Source organism: Neovison vison, chromosome X, assembly GCF_020171115.1.
Source record: "Neovison vison isolate M4711 chromosome X, ASM_NN_V1, whole genome shotgun sequence".
In the NCBI taxonomy this organism is placed as follows: domain Eukaryota; kingdom Metazoa; phylum Chordata; class Mammalia; order Carnivora; family Mustelidae; genus Neogale; species Neogale vison.
In genome coordinates this window covers 122617888-122639508 of record NC_058105.1, presented here as the reverse complement: position 1 = coordinate 122639508, position 21621 = coordinate 122617888, and the positions used below count along the sequence as shown (strand labels likewise).

General features: G+C 45.6%; 1 protein-coding gene across 5 annotated transcripts in view; it reads left to right on the top strand.

Moving 5' to 3' along the window:
* FRMPD4 (FERM and PDZ domain containing 4) overlaps positions 1–21621 on the top strand; it is a 556687-nt gene that overhangs the window by 527885 nt on the left and 7181 nt on the right. For 4 of the 5 annotated variants that reach the window (XM_044234508.1, XM_044234506.1, XM_044234509.1 and 1 more), the window contains 7 exons: positions 1878–1997; positions 7432–7568; positions 10222–10348; positions 12555–12644; positions 13257–13439; positions 15364–15502; positions 20146–21210. In XM_044234508.1, coding sequence (XP_044090443.1) covers positions 1878–1997; positions 7432–7568; positions 10222–10348; positions 12555–12644; positions 13257–13439; positions 15364–15502; positions 20146–21210 — 1861 coding nt within the window. The remainder of the gene's footprint in view (positions 1–1877; positions 1998–7431; positions 7569–10221; positions 10349–12554; positions 12645–13256; positions 13440–15363; positions 15503–20145; positions 21211–21621) is intronic. The other variant, XM_044234507.1, reaches the window with a different exon arrangement.

The following is a 21621-nucleotide window of genomic DNA, read 5'->3' as shown; positions in this document are numbered from 1 at the left end:
TGGTGAGAACCCCCAAAAGAACTTTTAAACAGCTCCGAATTTCTGGCAGTTTATAACTAAACTTTACATACAAAATATTATTGTCTATTTACATACTACTGCAAATTTCCAGGAAATTGTTTTCTTGTTTGCTTTAGGGATTGTTCTTTTTAGGAACTACATTTTCTAATGACTCTGAAGCACTTTATTTTGCGTTACATGATTTCTCAAAAAACCTCCTGATGATAAAAGTAGACTCAAGATCGCTTGTGGAAAATTCGAGAAAGATAGATTCTAACCAGTAATGAAATGATAATCCAACTTTCTAATCTCAGCCCAGACCTTCTGACAAAATACCTTATGACCTCACCTTACAACCCCACAGCAGGCCTGAGCAGTGCTTCCAGCCTCTTGGAGTTCCCACATTTTCTTCTTCCTGGTTTGCTTGACCTTCAGCTGGTGAAGAGCCAGCCTCCAGCCCATGGGCTGGTGAGTCCAGTCAGCTCTGTAATCCCACCCACAGCCAGAAAGCTGGGTCAGTGTTACTGCTTCCCAGGATGCCTTACACCTTTAAAAGGACTGTTTTCCCGCTGAAATTCGTCAGCTCAACAAAAGTAGGGATGGCGACTGGAAGAATGTGTGTGCACGCACACAACATGGTGTTCAATAAAACTATTGTTATTTTTATTTTGAATTTTCAATTGCTGTTCACAAACATTTTTATTTTGCCAGATTTGTCCTCTGTAACGAAGGAGTTACAAGGCCATGAAGCTACGTACAGATACATAGAAAAGCACACACAAGTGTATGAAACTACAAGTAGAGCAACTGTTGGTTCGTGGTGCATGGTTCAGGTGCATCGTGTTGACCTCTTTAAGGGAAATCGAAGAGCTTTTTCCTTCTTCCTTGGAGTCCAGTATCTTGTATTCATTCGGCTGTTTATGAAGCACCTACTATTACATTGGCTGATTCCCTTCAGTTGCAAAAGGAATTAAGAAACTTAACACCTAATAGTTGGCATATGCTGTGCTATAAAATAGGAAAACCAAACAATCCATGGTCCTTAGCCCTAAAGTACCTGTGGTGTATTGTAAGCTCCCTTGAACAACTTATATTCTCAACTCCCTTGAATTCCCTTGAACAAGTGTCCCGTTATGGAAAGTTTGGGGTAGTTTGGAAACTCATGGACTCCAGATTTAGTGCTCAGGCCAAAACTTTTGTCTTCTGACTTTCCAAAGCATTGTTATCCAAGGGTGACATTTTCCTGCTTTCCCTGCTGCAGTCAGTCTGGAGTCTCGTTGAAAAAAAAAAAAAAAAACCATGGCCGTGTCATACAATAATCACAGTCTCTGTGGTCTCCCTCCAGATCCCCTTTTTGACCCCCCAACCCCATCCTAGTTTTGGTGCGCTATCACTTCCTGCACCAGCATCTTCAGATCTTCAGAGGACTGCCCATAGACTGTGGTCACCCATTCTCTCCACACTTGGAAATTTATACCCCTTTGAGACAGCCTGAAACCAATGGCTGATCTGTGGTCCTTTGGCTCAGGTTTCCATGGCTCTGTGGTGTAGGTAATCCTCCTGAGTCCCCTGTGGGTTAGGCGGTAGCTACCCACCTCTGCGCACTATGCCCTTGGTTGGCTCCTCTCCTGCCTGACCTGCTCCCCCCACTCCCTTACCAGCCTCTCCCGGGAGCAGTTCCTCGGCAGGTCCCTTATCTCAGGGTTAGCTTCTGGGGAACACAGCATAGGATATGTGCGGTTTTCGGGGAGTCGGTATCTGGGAGACGTTGTAAAAGAACTTTGACCACTCTTCCTTGGTGTTGAAACAAAGCTGCCTGTGCTTCCATGTCCCTCTGCCAGCAGTGAAGGAGTCTTATGTTTGGTCTGATCTTCTAGGTGACACAGCGGCCGAGCTCCCATAAGATGAGGTGTCTTTTCCGAATTAGCTTCGTCCCAAAGGATCCAATTGACCTTCTAAGGAGAGATCCAGTTGCTTTTGAGTATCTCTATGTCCAGGTATGTGAGAATTTGAGGACATTTTGTATTAATATTGGGGGATAAATTAACGTGGGGTTTTGCCCCTAAATTCTTTTCTTTGGGATCTTTCTCTTTGCCCCCCACCCCAAGCTTCATGCATTGTGAAATGATTCCATGGTGCTTTTAAAAATTTTCCCTTTTGGTTTTGAAATCATTTCATACTTAAGTTACAAGAGTGGTAAAAGAATTTTGATAATTTTCACCCAGATTCACCAGTTGTTCACATTTTACCATACTTCAGTGAGAACTCGTTCCCCCTTTGCGATGCCTGCACATGCGCGCGCGCACACACACGTTATTTTTCTAAACAACACAAATGCCTATTTACCAAATCCTGCTCATTTACCCCAACTACTTCTGTGTGTATTTCCTAGTAAAAAGGGCCTTTTCTTACATAATTGTGGCACAATTAACAAAATAAGAAAATTTAACAGATACATTTCCATCCTGGTGTACAGTCTATACCCAGATTTTGCCTACTGTCCCCCAAATAGCCTTTTTCTTCTAGAAACCCATTTTTTCTATAATAGGATCTGCGCCAGAATCCCATTTTTGCATCTAATTGTCGTGTCACTTCAGCTCCCTAAGTCCACAATATTCCTCAGCCTTTCTTTGACTTTCGGCACCGTAACAGTTTTGAGGAGTACAGGTCAGTTATTTTGTAGCAACCTCTCATTTTTCTCAAATTTCTCCTGATAAGGTCGAGGTTATGTCATCTGGGCAGAAGAAAGACATGCGTGACTTCGTATCATCCTGAGTGCACCACATTGGGGGGTAGATGATGTCCGTTTGTCCCCATAATAATGAGGTTGACTTTGACTCTTGGTTACGGCGATGTTCTCCAAATTTATCCATTGAGAAGTTATTATTTTTTTTATACTTAATAAGTAATTTGTGGAGAGGCACTTGCAACTTTCTTAATACCCTTTCACTTACTGGTTTTAGTATTCACTGATGGTTCTTGCCCGAATCCATTATTACTGCAATGGTTCAAAATAATGATTTTTCTAATTCCACTATTTCTTCTTCATTTATTAATTGGTATTCTACTATAAAAATATTTTATTTTCTTTCTCCTTTCTTTACTCCTTTATTCATGCATTTATTCGGTGCTTCAATTGTTCTTTAATGTGATATTCCTTATAATGGAATAATTAATTTTAAAGCAACAAGATTTTGTGAAAATAGTATCTTTTGCAGACTATCTCCGATTCTGGGTTACAATTCTCAAAAAACAAGGTTTCAAGAGATGAAAATCTTTGCTAGTTTGCCCCAGAGGGAATTTACTCATTTGACATTTAGGAGATATTCCTGTATTTTTCCGTAACTGCTTCCCATTACTCTCACTTAAATTCCCAGTACAATCACATTAAACAGTAAGAGCCCGTTTACCTGAAGTTTAAGCATCTCACATTAGATCTACTCGATGAGACTGTAAACCTAAATGTAACCTCCCCTGGCACCAAAAAAAAAGGGGGTGGGGGGAGAAAATACCAAAATGAGGCCCAAAAAACCCCCCAAAGACGTGCTCCCTTTAGCTGAGCATACCTATATAAGGCAAGGATTTCTGGAGCTGTAAGAAATAAAAAAACAAAAAAGTTAGAAAAGGGAAAAAAAAAGACACCTTTGCTAATTCTAGGTAGTTAATACAATGGTTTTTGTTTTCCTATTCTCAGTATTTTCTTGTTTATTTCAAAACTTCTGTGGTCTTTAAAAAGTTGAGTGGATAAAGAAAACCAGTAGAAGATGGCAGAGAGATCTAGACAAGATAAATGCCAGAGGTTAGGAATGGTGACATAAATTAAAGTGGCAATAAGCCCTAGAGCACAGAAATTAAGTTGAAGGGAAAAAAAAAAAAGTAAGCAGAATGTGTACTAGAACATTCCAGCGGATGGGGCACTAAGGGCAAGGCCCGCTTAAACATTCCCCCACCTCCGTGGTCTTTGGAAGAGACCATGCCACTTCCGACTCAGTAGGATGATTAATGTTCCTGAAGATAACCCTGAGTCATTTGGAAAAGCCAAGTCCAGTTCAGCATGCCCTGTTCATCCAGAAACGTGAAACTGTCAAGACCTGGGTTTTTTAAATGTTCCACTTCGGTCACCTGGACCCCTGTTCCCCCAGCCGGCCAGCCGAAGAACCCAGATGTGACCGCCCCATCCCCTTCATTTCTGTTAAGACCCAACCCTGGGCTTTGCCATAGCAGCTCAGAGGATACACTAGGTTTTTTTTTTTTTTAATCTTGTTAGTTGTAAGGAGATAGTTATAGGTGCCAGTCAGAGCACTGGTGTAGACAGATGTATGCACTTGTCATTCTCTATAATTATGTACTCCTTCCATTCACAAGAGGACGCTTCCAAACCATTGTCCCTGCCTGGGGATCTCGCTTGGGCACTTGAAAAAACCATAGATGATGTTTCTGCTTTCCCGCCTTGGCTGTTGCATGGCTGATGGACCAGCCAGTCAGCTCTTCAAGGAGTAGCCAATGAAGGGAGGGAAGGAGGTGGGAAGCCGCGTGTGGTGGACTGAAACTAAGCTACCGTCATCTCCTATGTCCGCCACCAAGAATAGGAAATGAGAATTTCCTGGCATCAGCCTGGGTCTCGCAGCATGTGAGGTATGTCCAAGACAACTTATCTAACAGAAGTCCGTGGGTCTGCAAATGGTGCTGGCTGCCAGTGTCGATTCTAGGGCACTAAAAGGATACAGGAAAATTAGCCTAGAGAACAGAAGAGTAAGCAAAAGTGCTATCGCTTGTATGACAAAGACCGAAGTCCGTTCAGCTTAGTGGGTTCCTGTGGAGGACAACAGCCGTTGACTCTAGATGAACCATGACAATGAAAATAGAGGCACTTCTGCTCACCTCCCAGTCGCTAATGGGCCATGAAGCATCTTACAGATTTTAGCATATATAATAACAGAAAACCCTAACCCTTCAGACAGTTGTAATTCATAATTTCCTGTCCTCTGTCTCGGTGCAGCGTTGGTTTCCTTTTTAATACCCAACGTGTCTATTGTAAATGAACTGTTTTAGGCCTAGAGTAGAGCCCGTGAGGACCGCTACAGCACATCCGTGCCCACCGTTTGCTTGTGTGAACTGTCCTTGAAGTCCTGTAGTTATGAGTTATAAAAGCATGATCTGTCCCACACGACCTATACGTCAGACTTCTCGGTGATTCTTCAGGGTCCGTCTGAACTCATTATGTAATGTAATTAAGTGACTAATCACCTTGACAAAAACCTCACCCAGAAGTCTGGTTAAACACAGGGTACGAAAGGGATGGGAAGCAGCGGTCCCAGTCACAACTCCTCAGAGAAATGATGGCGGTGACTCACCCTAATAAAACACATTCCAATGTATGCAACATCCTTAAGAGGTGTGCCAACAACCTTGAGAGTTAGCCCACTTTCCAGGTAATAAAACAGGCTTGAGAGATGAAATGCCACATCTGAGTTCCTTCGCTCAGTGGTTGATAGAGCCGAGGATCAAAGCTTTCGTCTCTCAGTCCTGAGCTAAAATCCTGGTTCACGCGTGACCTGCAGTAGCAGTCCTAGAAGAAAGCCAGTCAGTGAAATGATTGACCAGCAAGCATCACGGGCTTGTGATGGCCTGGCACTGAGCCCCGTGCCTTCCTCGCCATCACCCTTCACGAGACTGTAAGATGACGCTCCACCCCATGGTGCCCCTTAATGGACACCCCTTAGGCCTTGGGATGGAGGCGGGGTTAGAATGGGACTTCCCTCTTAGGGGTGAAGGGATAAGCCGGGAGGCACGAACTTAGAGCATAGGGACAGAGCATGCGTCGTATGACCCCACTAGGGCATGGGTAAGTATTTGAAAGGTAAATATTCTGCGCAGAAACCGTGCAGTGGTACGCGTTCCCACTGAGTCAAGTTAATATAGGATGGGGTCACGGATGTGCTTTTCTTGGAAAAGAGCCAAACAGTTTCTGAGACCATTTTGCCCTTGAAATCTTGGAACAAGACAAACAAGGAAGAAGGAGGCTAGCCTAGTTTTCTGGAAAAATGCATGTGCACACATATGTAGGATATAATGAAGCAATACCGTGCTTCCCGGTGATGTGTAGCCCTGTGCTCTGCTCCTGACGACTGAGCACACCACTAGAAAGCCAGTCACTGTGGTCCCAGTGGACTTGGCACCTTTCAGGGCACCTCGGTGACTCAGTCGGTTAGGCCACTGCCTTTGGCTCGGATCATGATTCCAGGGTCCTAGGATCGAGCTCCATATCCGGCTCTCTGCTCAGCAGGGACCTGCTTCTCCCTCTCCCTCTGCCTGCCACTCCCCCTGCTTGTGCTCTCTCTGCGTCAAATATAGAGATAAAATCGTTAAAAAAAAAAAAAAAACTTAGCACATTTCTCGGCCACTGTTCAATTTGCCCCTCATCACCCTGTGATGTAGGCATTTCCCTCTTACAGACGAGCAAACTGAGGCCGGGGGATGTGAGATGATGCTCTCAGAGCCCCAGCAGGGGTGGTCAGCACTGGAATGAACCAAGGATTTCCATAGCAACCCTTTACTGAGCGCACCAGTGCACGGCTTTGATGTGTAGCTCTCGCAGCCTTCGCACAACCCCCCATTAGTTAGCACAAATCCCCATTGCACAGATGAGTAAGCTGAGGCTTAGCACAAATCCCCATTGCACAGATGAGTAAGCTGAGGCTGCGAGAGTAAAGTGGTTGGAGTTATGTGTGCAGGGGGCATTGGCAAAGCCAGGATTCTGAAGCAGGCGGGAGAGGGGGGGTTGGGGGTGGCACAGGGGTGGGGAGGGTGAGTCCAGAGCTGCTACTGTCCATCGCCTTGCTAACTCCACCTCCCCAAAGCTGCTCTACACAGCGAAGAGGAAGTTAAAGATGTTCCTGATGACAGCTGTGTATGCCTCCAAACACTTAAAACATACCATGTAGAGCCCTAAGGGCTTGACGTTGTTACCTCATTTAATCCTCACCGTAACCCTGTAAATGGGGAGCAGTATTATCCCCAATTTACAAAAGAGGAAACTGAGGCACAGAATATTTAGGTTGCATGCCCAAGTGCCCTCCCCTCTGTAGTGGAGGAACCGGATTCGAACCCAGGATTCCAACCTCAGCAGAAGTCACATGTGCTTTTCCTGTTCTTTTGCGGCCCCTGTGTTAGGAGACCGACCTAAATTCTTAATTATTCTTACAAAAAGCTTGGTAGTTAAATAGCAGCTCACTTGTCAGTGAATGTGGCATGTTGCGCGTGCTCTCTGTGTCTGTGTGCATGCCGTCCAGCTCCGACTGGGTTCCAAGCGGCCTGGTGGAAAGGTTTGCACGTTTGGCCTCCTTGGGGAAGGGCTGTCGCCTGTCCCCGAGGCGGCGCGCGGCAGCCCATTCTTTGACCCGTGGCGCCCTCTGCTGGTGTGTGTTGCAGAGCTGCAACGACGTGGTGCAGGAGCGGTTCGGGCCGGAGCTGAAGTACGACATAGCCCTGCGGCTGGCGGCCTTGCAAATGTACATCGCCACCGTGACCACCAAGCAAACGCAGAAAATCTCCCTCAAGTACATCGAGTAAGTGTTGAGCCTCGGAGGCGATTCAGGCCCAGGGATGCTGCCTCCGTAACGCCCAAGGGTGTTTTTGACGTCTGTCTCTGTTTCCAACATTGCTGTCGTTTGCGGCGGGGCGTTCGTTCAACGGGGGGCACGGCGTCCGTACATTGCGTTCATTTTGCAGGGGGAGAGACCCCCTTCTTCCATAAGCCACCTTTAGCGAATCATGGTACAAAGGAGGATCGGATGTCACATGAAGTGTAGGTTCTCAAAGTCCCGAACAGACTTGATTCTAAGCCAAGCTTTGGTCTCTGTGCTTTTCAGGCATGAAGGTCTTTAATTCTCATGATGTCCCTGGGAGAGAACTAGCCTTTTTGCTCTATTTTACAGATGAGCCAACCCAGGCACAGTAGGACAAAAGGCTTTGGCTGAGTGCGGGGGCTTCTAGCTAGAGGGCTCAGGATTTGAACCCAGGTCCGGTGCAGGGGGGGTGGGTCCACCTTGTGCTGTGGTCCGTGTGATCGGCGGAAGCACCTGTGTTCAGGCTGCCACCCCCTCCCTTAATCTTGGCAGCTCTGATGAGAGTTCATATTTCAAAGTTTATGGCAGGGAAGGGGCCACATCTCCACGTAACAATAAGGCCGTGGAGTCCTCCCCATGTGTACAAGGGGTGGGCAAGCTACGTGAAATCCTACCTTCCAGAGAAGCTTCCCGGGGACTGCGTGTAAAACCTTTCTAAATTCCTGCGTGCCGGGTTGACCCACCAGGGAATAAAATCGCTTCTTCTCAACAGAGTTCATGAGCCTGTGTAGGGGACGGTGAGAGCTCCAGGTTGCAGACTCCGAGGCCCCTAGTCTCACAACTCTTGGTTCTCCCGTCTACCCCGAGGGACAAATCCTCACGTACAATTTGAGAACCTCGGGCTTTCCGTTCTCAACTCACTTTCTCATGGATGGCTTATGTCTTTCTTGGCGCACAGGCTGTGAGTGTCGCCTCAGAGAGACTCGGCCCCCAGAGGGGTCTTACACTCAGTCGGACACACTCGCTCCCTCATCCGTTCCCCTTTCGTGTGTTCCTGGGCACGGATGATATGGGCCTCCATGTGAAAAGGCGGCCTGAGCAACCTGCCATGGTTTTCGGACCATTAAAATGCATTTCTGTTCTTATTGTCCATCCCCACGTTCGGCTAGTTGGAATATGGTACCGTCAGAAACCTCCCAGAGATGACTGGCTTGAGTAAGACTCTTGCAGTCTACGATAATGTTCTCATTAATTAATTTACTCACCTGTTCACTGAGCATTTTATGTGGGATTCACACTAGGCCAGCAGAAAGTACAAATAAGCATAAAGGACTTGTGATCCGATTATAAAGATACGAGGGGTGCCTGGGTGGTTCAGTCGGTTGAGCATCTGACTTCAGGTCAGGTTGTGATCTGGCTATCCTGCTTTGGCTCCCCACTCAGCGGGGAGCCTGCTTCCCCCTCTCCCTCTTCCCCTCCCCCTGCTTGTGCCCATGCGTGTGCTCTCTCTCAAACAAATAAATGAAAGCTCCAAAAAAAAGGTAGATACGATTTAAAATACTGATATAGAATTACCAGGCAGCCCGTAAGGAGGGCAAGCCAATGGGTAGAAATAGGTGCCCGTGGAGGAGGAGGAAGACATGGTGATCATGAAAAACCCCATCGTAACTAGCAGTGGCGTGGATGGTCAAGTGGGGGGAAGGCTGTCTCCCTACCCTTCTTTGGAGAGGATCTGGCATAGGAGAAATGACCAAATCTTGGTGGTCTTTACAGTATTTAGGAGACACTGGTTGGGTACCCGGCCAATCAGGGTAGAGTTCATAGATTTCATGATGGAAATGGAGCATTGTTGGGGTAGGGTTGTAGCCGTCGCTGGGGACACGGGCCTTCAGCAAACCTGTATTAACGCAGTCCTCTCCCTTTCTCTTGTGCATGCGCACCTATTGGTGACGTTCGCACTTCCCCATCAGTATCATACATCCTTAGGGGTCATGAACCCCACGTTGATTGCACACCAGCAGCACTCCTCACACACACACACACACACACACACACACACACACGCATGCACACACACCAGGCAGAAATGTTGCTTGAAGGACCTAGACAGACATCATCTTGCTGGCAGGGAAGACCAGTGTGTATTTCTAGCGAAGCAACCACTGGGGAGGAGGAAGGGAAGGGAAGGGAAGAATGGCTTTGGGAGCACAAAGGAGTTGCCCGGGCCCTTCTCAGTGAAGAGAGAAAAACTGTGTGGGGCTGATGGAGGAGGGGGGGCGGGAATAGTAACAATGGCAATAAACAAAGGAACCGGGAGAAATTGTGTTGGAAATACATACTCAGACACATAAATGAACTCAATGAGACTCAGCGGTGGGTTGGATAAATTGTCTCTTCAATTCCCATTGGTCCCAAAGGCATTCCCCCTGGAGAGGGAAGAACGTGTTTCCTTGAAAATGCAAACAGATGTATTACCCATCGGATAGTAGGTTTCCCGAGTGTAAATTCAAAGTTGCCTCGCTAATTGGGGACCTACCTCCATTTCCTGACTTCCTCACAGTTCATTTATTCCAACCAACATCAGAGCGCCATTTTGTCTTAGATAACTAATCATCACAAGAATGTGAAATTAAAGATATGCTCTTTATTGCAGAAAAGAATGGGGATTAGAGACTTTCCTTCCCTCTGCTGTGCTGCAAAGCATGAAGGAGAAGAACATAAAGAAAGCACTTTCACACCTTGTCAAAGCAAATCAAAACTTGGTACCACCGGGTAAAAAGGTATCACATTTGCATCTTAATAGAAAATGGATTTTAAAGAGAAAGGCTTGTGTGCATTTTTTTAAAATGCTTAAAATTAGCGCATGAATAAAATACTTAGGAAGCACCGAACTTTCAGAGGCAATAACCGTATAACCCCAAACCCCTTCCCCCTTTTTTTTTCACTATCAACCTGTTTCTAAGGCTAATGACAAGTCAGTGTTCTTATGGAAACTTATTTCTTTCTTGTAAGCTATAGAGTTATTATATGGAGTGTGCGAGTGTGCACGTGTGCACCTGTGAGTGTGAGAGAACCTTGCCTAGCCACTGAGACCTTGTGATCAGAGAACAGAATTGCGAGACAGTTGTACATTTCTGTCGTGCCATCTTCAACGCATGGCAGCCAGCAAGGGTCCTCGCAAAGCAGCTATCACATTATTTAAACCAGGGTTTCTGCCTCCCCACTGTTGACATTTGCAATCATTCTTTGCTGGGGGGAGGGAGGCCCTCTTGTGCATTGTGTGGTATTTAGCAAAATCCCTGGTCTCTACCTACAAAATGCCCTCGATCGTGACATAGAAAAATATTTTCAGACACTGCCAAATGGGCCCCCGAGAGCAAAATCACCCCTGGTTGGCAACCACTGAATTAAATCTTACTTTGGAAGGGAAGATAAAATTATCTCTACCATTCACCATCGTTAGTGTTAAAGTCTCCCTTATTTTTTTTTATCAGAAGAAACAGAAAGGACATTTTAAAATAGATTGTGGGTCAGAATAGAGAGTTATGTGTATAGGTAATAAAAAGCAAAGGGTTTCAAGAACCAGAAAGAGGAACCTAAAAATACAGGACCTATAAAGTCGAAAGCAGTGTAACAGCCCAGGAACACTTAACAATTGATATTGGCCATAGAAACTTGGGCAGCTCTAATACAAATCACTGTTTATGTGGGTAATTCTTTGGTCTTGGTATTGGGTTATAAGTCATTTTTACTGGCCAAAACATACTTATCGCTATTCCCTCCTCACCCCATGGCTTTTTAAAATGTAAAATCAGGTTTGACACCCTCTAGCCACTGTTGCCTTACATTCAGCATTCAGCTCACAGAAATCCAGCGGGATGTCAGGGATCAAAGTTTTGTAGGGGCACCTGGCTGGCTCTGTGGGTAGAGCGTGCAACTCTGGATCTTGTGGTCATGATTTTGAGCCCTGCGTTGGGTGTAAAGATTACTTAAATAAATAAACTTTTAAAAAAAACAAGAAGTTTTTCTTTTTTTTTCAGTTTCAGTTCTGATTGGCCCAAAGTTAATTTCTTTTGATTGGCTCAATAGGATTTTTTTCAAGCATGGCCCACTGATTTGGTAATAATAGGCTTAACTGCTCTAGGATCTATCTATCACTGTTTTTCTCTGAAGGTCGGTTTTTCTAGCCAACAGTGAGTGGTTTGCTTTCAAATCAATTTGCAATGTGCTCCTGGTTTTCGAAAGGAGGAGGACGGCTGAACAGTGCTCACTAACAATGTGTTTAGGTAGAGTTAACAATCAAGGACTCCTTTTAAGAGGTGGGAATCTCCAGTTTTAAATCTTTAAAATATAACTTTTATCTGGACAAAGTTTTTTTTTTTTTTAATATCCTTCACGAAACTCAAAAGATGCTTGAGTTGAACTAACCAAGCAGGGACTTGCGGCAAGCTCCAACATCTCCCCAATGATTGGAGCACAGAAAGTCCACCCACTCCCAAAAACTTACAAAGGCCGGAGGAAACTTGAGATGAGCTTGGAGAGCCTCTTTCATGGGCTGTAGGTAGATGGCCAGTGTGTGTTCAAAACGGCTCTCAGGAACTCTGTATAGGTGAGTCTCCTGTACACAACCCACTTTGTCCCTACCCGCGATCGGAGAGCACCGCTCGACTCTTGGAGTCTCCGATAAGCAGACATTTCAGTGGAATAGCTTACCATCTTGTTCTCATTTGTTGAGTGCCCTGGCCCAGCGTATCCATGTCTGTGACCCACCCACTCCCATACATTTCCCCCCAAATAAACAGGTTTTCATCTGGATCCCTTATTACAGCCCTTTATCCTGAAACCAAACACAAAGCAATTTACTTTGACTCTTCATCCAGACTCCTTGTCGTGCCCCCCAGTTCGCCCTGTCCTTCCGCTGGTCTCCAGCAGAAACCCGGCCACACCCACTGCAATTAACACCTGAGGTTTCTTTTCTCTCCTCAGCTCTCTGCGCTGCAAGCCAAGGTCCATTATCTCAAGTTCCTCAGTGACCTTCGACTGTATGGGGGCCGTGTGTTCAAGGCAACATTAGTGGTAATTGGTTTTTGGTTTTTGGTGGTTTGTTTTTGTTTTTGTTTTTGTTTTTTTGCTTTCTCTTGGGAGCCACGGAGACCGGCAAAATAGCACTGCCATAGGCTGTCTTGAATGAGCTGCCTTTGACAAAAGCAAATCAGCTGCGAATCTTTTCCAGCCTTCATTTCTAAGCGACTGCAGCACAGTCTGGAAATATCAGAAGAAATGTTAAACTGGATAACGCCACTGTCGAATGCCCTAGAAAAAGAAATATGATGAACCAAGAGCATCGATGTACTCTAACAATGGCCTTCTTTTAAATCATTGGGCCATAAGTTGCTTTCGTGTTAAAAAAGAAACAACAAAACAAAACCCAAAAATCCTCGTTTCTAAGAGTGTCTCATGATTATGAATGTCTGTGCTGGGATAATAGTTACTTTCTACATTATTCATGATTGGTCAGCGCCTTGATGCGATCGTCATGTTTGGTTCTTCTAACTGGCTGACTTAGTACAATATAATCGAGGAATACTTGCTAAAGAAAATGTGATCTTATAAGAACAGACTGTCAGGCTCAAGTCTGCATGGTGTTTTAGAGGTCTAGGATTTTTAGAATTTGTCCTTCTCTCTCAGCAGGCAGAAAAGCGCTCGGAAGTGACTCTCCTGGTTGGGCCCCGATATGGCATAAGCCACGTCATAAACACCAAGACAAACCTAGTGGCTCTTTTAGCCGACTTCAGCCACGTCAACAGAATCGAGATGTTTACCGAGGAGGACAGCTTGGTGCGGGTAGAGTTGCACGTGCTGGATGTGAAGGTAAATCTTTGAGCTGTTGACCCAGCACCTTGATCTGAAAATCTCGTTTGTGGTAACACCGCTATTATTTGCAAAGCCATTGACATTGCACGGTGGGCAGAGGATCAGAGATGGGACGAGGTACAGAGAAAAATCCACCCAAGTCCTGCCCGAGGCCTCCAGTCCTCCCTAAAGAGCCGTGTGATCTGGGACGAGTTGTTCGACCACTTCATCTGTACACGAGAAAGCAAACGAGTTCATTTCTAAGGTCCTTTGTAGCACCTGAGTGCGTGAATCATAGAGAGAGAGAGTGGGAAGATTTTTCCCTGCTAGCCTTCTAGAATATTCCTGTCCAGAGAGTCAGGGATATTTTTCCCAACTTTGTTTAGAACGGCCATTTGGCCCATGTGTGTTTATTCTTTGGGAAAAGCTGAGCATTTCTGTCAGTTAGCCTTTATCTGCTGTGGCCGTTAGTACTGACTGAACCGCTGGCCCCTATGAATGTCATGGCCATTCCATTTAAAACAACAATCTGACATTGTCCTCAAAGGGCAGAACTCAACTCCCGAAGTAGAAGTTGACGGGAAATAATCCAGGTCCTCTCTACCTACCTTCTTGCCCCAGTAGTGGATGAGTCATTGGTTTGGGGCCAGATGTTTCCATAGAGAAAAGGAAACCGTGTCAGTCAGGAGGAGTGCTCTGAGAACAGGCGAGGGTTCTGTCTACACAGCAAGTTGAAAAGCCTCTATAGTGGGAAACAGTGACTATGGATTGGAGAGTATGCAGCTCAGACATGGTGGCCATGGCTGGTGGCGTTCATGGGCTGAATCCAGGGCCTCTGGTTGACTTCGTGGCAGCGCAAGTGCAAGAACAGACTTGGGACATCTGGCCCACTCTGTGAGCAGAGATGCTAACAACAGTGGTCCCCCTCACAGAAAGAGCAGGGGAAAGAGTGAATTAGAGGCAGTCATCACACACCTGATAACGGGATGATCCGACCCAACGGAAGTAGGTGGCAAGACCCTATGGGTGGTCTCCTGCTTTCCTATAAGGAAAGAATTGTGGGATGCTTTGAGGGAAGCCCTCAGTTGAAATGGAAAGAAAAGGCAGGTTATCAAGGAGTATGGGGGCTTTGGGTGGAATGGTGGATTCCATTAGCCAGGGCCATCAAACGTGGCCAGGGTCCTATACCTTGGACTGAAAGCAAGAGCTCGTCACCTTGATGTTTCTGTGCCTGTCTGGGTGTCTGCTTTTGTATTGCTCCCTTGTTCCTGTCAAGTTTTCAATTTCACCAAGAATCCACCAGCAGGTCCACCCTTACTAATTCAAAGAGAATAATTGCTTCAACTAACCACCTCTTCCCTATATGCCCAAGCCTGGTCTCCAATCATATGCTAGCCTCACTCTTTCCAGAAAGTTTTATCAAGGCCTTTTCTTAGCTCCCATCTATGGTTTGTTCTCCTGTGAATTTACGATTTCTTTTACAAGCAGGTCATCCTGGATCTTTTTGCCACTTTGCATTCGGTCTTAGACATAATTTCCACTGGAATTTTTACTTCTTTTCAACACTAATTTGCACTATGAACCCCAACTTCATCTTCCCACGCGATTTTTTAGATCACAGGTTCACATTTGGTAACTGACCCCTTAACTGTCACTTTTTCAAAATGTTAACTATTTGGAAACAAAACCAGTGTTGTTGTTTTTTCTCCCATCCCAGTATTACCTGGGAAGATTCAAAATGTCTCCGCTTTCAAGATGGTGTCACAGAAATGTTTTTCAGCAAGGCTCTTGGTGTTACTTCTGACCTTCTGTATTTCTCCAATGAAATGGTTGTCCAGTAACTTTCTTTGTTATATTTCATAAGCACCAGTGCAACTGTTGTCAGCCTGAGGGAACTCATTAAGGAGGAATGGCTTTAACCAAAATATTCTCTTTTGTGTAGCCCATCACACTCCTGATGGAATCATCAGATGCCATGAACTTGGCCTGCTTGACTGCTGGCTACTACCGGCTACTTGTGGATTCCAGGAGGTCAATATTTAACATGGCCAACAAGAAAAATACAGGGACCCAGGAAACAGGTATTCTCTTCCTAAACTCACCAAGTACTACCCACCCCCTGCCTTACCTGACAACAATAAGAATGTTTCTTTAAAAGTTAAAATTGTGCTCATGCAAAAATCTAGTGTCCAAATGTAATACAAAAACCTTCAAATAATTCTGATATGGTCTATTTTTTAGATGAAAATATTGATTTTTTTCCATCCTGTTTTACTCGTCCCTTGGAAATGGTGGTGTTTCAAAGGGAGTGGTGTTTACTCATCACTTGGAAATGCTGAACATGTTTCATAGGGAGTGATTTTCTTATTCTGAAGGTAGTAAGCATCAGACTTTGTGACTGAGTTTTTATTGCCTTGCTCTTCCAGAACTCGGGATGGGGAGAACTAATGATGGAATGCACAGTAGGACTTGTAAGGCCCCCCGCCTCCCCCAGCCCCCCACCCTGCTTAGGGCTTTTCCTTCCTTAAGGGGCCCTAGGCCTAGATGTCCTCCTATATCCGACTTATATCCAGGATTCTGGGAGCTCTGAGACCCACTGGAGGGCTTAGGGATCACCCAGCACTTGGACTTGGGCCTCTAGAAAGAACCCCAGCAGTCATCTTAGCTCTGTAGTGGGAGCACTGATATGGCAAAGACATCCAACCAGTTCAGCCACTTGACAGGACAAGATAGTTCCCAAGTGGGGACAAGGAGGACTGCGGTGTTAACAGCTTCTCTGAGAGTGGGTGGTTTTCATTTGCTTTAGACTTTCTTTTCTTTAGTGTTTGATTATTTTCTTCCATCTCCTGGGGACACTCGGTAAATGTGGCTGATGGACAGACACTAGCACTCAAGCCACAGCTGCTGACCCACGAACAAATCATCACGGGGGGTTCTCTTAAAGGGAAAATCTTTTTTTTTTTAAGATTTATTTATTTATTTATTTGAGAGATCACAAGTAGGCAGAGAGGCAGGCAGAGAGAGAGGGGGAAGCAGGCTCCCTGCCGAGCAGAGAGCCTGATGCGGGGCTCGATCCCAGGACCCTGGGATCATGACCTGAGCTGAAGGCAGAGGCTTTAACCTACTGAGCCACCCAGGCGCCCCTAAAGGGAAAATCTTAAGAACAAATTCCATTGTCACCATTTCTGAAAGGGGTGGGGGAGGGAAAATCCTCTCACTTTCCGACTTAGTAGAAAACGTATATCGTTACTCCCTAAACATCTTGTTACTTGTAGGCGCGTACAACCACACAGCTCACGCACAGCTGATGATGATGGCTGGGGAGGGAAAAGCAGTTGGTCACAGAAAGAAGGGGAACCTGAGAGAAAATGAGGGCGATGGCCAAGGCATGCCAGAAGGCAACTTGGAATTACAACTGGACGTGATCCAGCCCCACCTGGAAGTGTCTTATTTCCATTTCTCCAAGTTTCGATTTTCTCATTTGTAAAATCGGGACCGAGAAGCTAGTGGGCAAGGGAAGGGTTCAAAAGGAATTTGTGTACAATACCTAGAAGGATACCCAGAACTTCTGTCAATAAGGGACAGGCAAGCAGGAGTGGGAGAACTTGAGAACAAAAGTGACAGAAATGGAGAAAGGAAAGGAAGACAGACATAAGGCAAGGGAAGACCCTGAGACACGCAAATGATCAAAAATAAACAGGGAAGGAACAAGAAGGCGGTGGCAAGGGTACACCAGCTCTGGTGGTGAACATTTGTGGGATCACATGTTTTCGAGCTAGGAGATTTTGAACAACTTCACCCCATCCTGGGAAACTCCAAAGATCGGTTCTGCGGTGTAATACAACCCTGTCATGTTGGAGAACCGATTTTTTGCTTTTTATTTTCAAATCTTAAAGTTGATCTTGAAAATGGAACCTTCTTTCCCCATAGACTGTTGAGATTGTATAGGTGTGTGTAGAAGACGAAACCTACCATTTCAACAACAGTCACAGTAATAAGGGCCTCCATTCTGTCCTTTCGATAGTGACTCACAATGTCATGTGACCCTCCGAGACCCAAGAAGCATGGAGGGTAAAGCTTGTTTAGACTAGCTCATTCCCTGGTCCACACTGTCTTCCCGCAAGATTAGGCCATGGTGTAGACCCCAGTTCCTAACCCACATCCTTCTGTGTCTCTAAAATCATTCCAAAAGCCAAGCCAGTACACCATTTTGGAAGGAAGCCAAGACTGAGTGTGTATTTTCTTCTTACCTCAAATTGATCAGAGACCTTAGTCAGGATCTCTAATAAGGAACAGCAAGCCCCCATTTCTTCCCTATCCTGAAAACTAACCTTTGGTTACTTTCAGAATCCCTGAACCCACGTAGCGATCACCTCTGAGCATTAGGAGGAGCTGAGTTAAGTATCAATCAACCATTTTAGCCAGCGCTCTGTTCAGCTTTCATGTTGTTCTAAACCGGAAGTTGGCAAAAGATGGCTGACGGGTCAGATCTTGTTCTTGTAAATAAAGTTTTACTGGCACTCAGCTGTGCACATTATACTTGTTTCCTAGGGCTGCCATGCCAGGTTATCGCAAACCCTGAGTCTTTTTTTTTTTTTTTAAGATTTTTTATTTATTTATTTGACAGACAGAGATCACAAGTAGGCAGAGAGGCAGGCAGAGAGAGAGAGAGAGAGAGAGAGAGAGGAAAGCAGGCTCTCTGCTCAGCAGAGAGCCCGATGCGGGACTCGATCCCAGGACCCTGCGATCATGACCTGAGCCGAAGGCAGCGGCTTAACCCACTGAGCCACCCAAGCGCCCGCAAACCCTGAGTCTTAACAGGAACTTACTCTTCCATAGTTTTGGCGGCTACAGGTCCAAAATCTAGGCAGCAGCAGGGCTGAACTTCCTCCGCAGGCTCAAGGGGAGAACCTCTGCTTGCCTCTCCCAACTTCCAGGGGCCAGCAGCATTCCTTATGGCTGCATGACTCTGATCTCTGCATCGCCTTCCCCGCTTTTCCCTCTGCTTTCCCCCTATAAGGACACTGATTGTTGGATTGAAGGCCCGCACGGATAATCTGGATGAACTCATCTCAAGAGCCATAACTGAATTATCCTTGCAAATGCTCCTTTTTTCAAATAAGGTCATGTTCACAGAGCGGACCTGTCTTTTGAAGAGGCCCCTGTTCAGCCCATTGCATGCATGTCTTTGGGTGGTGGCCGTGGCTACTTTCTTGGGAGAAGAACAGAGTTGAGTGGTTGCTTGACCGGACAGTTGACCCACAAAATCTAAAATGTCTACCATCTAGCCCTCCCTTTGTAGGAAGAATTTGCCAGCCACTAGTTTAAACCCAGAGCTCTGTCTTCCGGCAATTCAGTCCCCCCACATAGCCAGTCGTCATCAAAATTGTTCATAAAACAGTGCTGAACCCCCACACGTCTGTTGATCATCAGCTAACATGTAAATATGGTTCTCATGGAGTAGCTCAGTGTCTTCAAAATCCTATCTTTACTTGCTACTCGCAAAAATACGTGCATTTAACAAAAGGACTTGGAACAACATTCAGCATTGAGTTGAATGTGTACCACTTGGGGGAAGCAAAAACATCTTCCGTAAAACTGATTTTTTTTCTCCCCGTATATCTTGTACAGCTGATGTCAGTATTATCCAGACTTAGGCCCGCGGGCAATTCGAGGGCACAAATGGGAGAATGTGTGGCCCCAACATTTCCTCAGAATGTTTCCTCTGGAATCTACAAAGCAATATTGACAGAATGACACACTGCCTTGTCTTGTTAAATGTCAGAGCAAAATCTCCACATCAGAATTCCGTCTTGGAAGACCCTTGAGGAACAGCCAAAACAATGATTTTTAAATTAGGGTTTTGCGATTTTAATTCATGAGGAACATCAAACAAACCCTCAGGAGTTCTCCTGATACCAATAACAATTGAAATTAGCCAAACTGTTAAGTATGCTTGGAAACAGCAGAGAGGAAAAAAAAAAAAAAGAAATAGAAGAAGTACGTTACCTGTAATGCCGTCCACCTTACACAATCATACACGTGTGCACATGCGCACACACATGGGCTTCCATCCTGACCTTTATGGGTGAAAATCTTAACACCCACTAGGATATACAAAGACTGAAGATAGAGGTTTTGTGTTCTCATTACAATATTATCCTATTCTTATGTATGTATGTATTAGATTATTTTTGTTGTGACATTAGCATATTATCACTACAATATTTCCTAAAATATGTGGTGAAAATACAAGACTTTCTCTTAACTCAGGGAGGAAAAATTCCAACATCATCTTCCACAAGGTGGGGAATGTCAGCGCTTGCTTTACTGAGAAAAGGGGGATCTAATTTCTGGAATGACAGCTGATTCGACTATGGCCTTTAAGGAATTTGAAAGGCGTGTTGTATATTCCCATTCATAGGCGGAAATGAGGTCTTCTAATAATAGAACCAAGGGTCACATGGAGTTAAGCTCTAGTTCCCTATTCTCAGATGGTATTCTTTTTTTTTTTTTAGTCAAATAGCAATTCTATTTTGTGCGGGCTCGATTTTGTTAAGGTCAGCTCTCCTAACCAGGAAAGCCCAACACCTGAAGCCTCCGTCGACTGGTTCACTGTCCGGAAAGCTGCGTGACCGTATTTCCAAAAGTGATACTACAAGCCATGAAATTAGGAAACCAGGCCTCCCAGTAACCTTGTCTTTGCATGATTCTTTCTCCTTAGGAACTGAAAATAAAGGAAAACATAACCTCCTTGGCCCCGACTGGAACTGTATACCCCAGATGACCACGTTCATTGGCGAAGGGGAACAGGAAGCCCAGATCACATACATAGATTCAAAACAGAAGACGGTCGATATTTCAGATGGCACCTTGTGTCCCAAAGACCACCGGCACCTATATCTAGACAACACCTATAATCCGGATGAACTTAACCAGTCGTTGACCCAGCCGGGAGACGCTCCGTGTGAGGCCGACTACAGGACTCTAGCTCAGCGGTCCCTGTTGACCCTCTCAGGACCAGAAACACTGAAGAAAACACAGGAGTCTCCGAGAGGAGCTAAAGTGTCCTTTATTTTCGGAGATCTCGCCTTGGATGATGGCGTGAATCCCCCAACTCTCGGCTACGAAAGACTGTTGGAGGAGAGCCCGGAACTGCTGGAGAAGCAGAGGAGTCTTTACATGGCCAGTGCCAACGACATGAAGGGCCTGGATCTTGCTCCGGATCCCGAGAGCATCCAGTTTGTGGCAAATTCCGTTTATGCAAACATAGGCGACGTGAAGAACTTCGAGGCTGCCGAGGGGATAGAGGAGCCCCTCTTGCATGACATCTGTTACGCAGAAAACACCGACGACGTGGAGGACGAGGACGAGGTGAGCTGTGAGGAGGACCTCGTGGTGGGAGAGATGAACCAGCCGGCCATCCTCAACCTGTCTGGGTCAAGCGATGACATCATTGACCTCACGTCCCTGCCCCCTCCGGAAGGGGACGACAATGAGGATGACTTCCTGCTGCGTTCCTTGAACATGGCCATCGCTGCACCCCCACCTGGCTTTCGAGATAGTTCAGATGAGGAGGACTCTCCGAGCCAGGCAGCCTCCTTCCTCGAGGACAAGGAACCAGGCAGAGGTCTGCAAGGTGATGAGATCCCCGTGTCTCTCATTGATGCGGTGCCCACCAACGCCGAGGGGAAGTGCGAGAAGGGCCTGGATAACACCGTGGTTTCCACTCTGGAAGCTCTAGAAGCTCTGTCCGTGTCAGAAGAACAGCAGACCAGTGACAATTCAGGTTCTTTCACGATCGTTACATTTATTCACTGATACCCGTGCATTTCGTCCTCTCAAGCCATTTATCCCCGGAGTCCTGTTACCTGCTGTTCTCCATTTCACGCATGTCCCGTTTCATAAGTGTGTTGAAACGACCATCATGGGTTTTTTTGTGTATATGATTTCCTTTGTTTTTTTGTTTTGTTTTGTTTTTTGTTTTTTGTTTTAAATATGTGGCATGTAATTTTCCTCATTTCTGGAACAATTGTGCAATAAACTCAGAGTCCTCACTGCAAAGGGAAAACCTTGGTTTTTTTGTTTGTCTTTTGTTGTTGTTGTTGTTGTTGTTGTTTAGTAATAACGAGTCCCATTTTCTTACATGTCTCCTAGTGCCTCTGATGCATCCAGTAATCGGTTCTTGTCTTCCACGGCA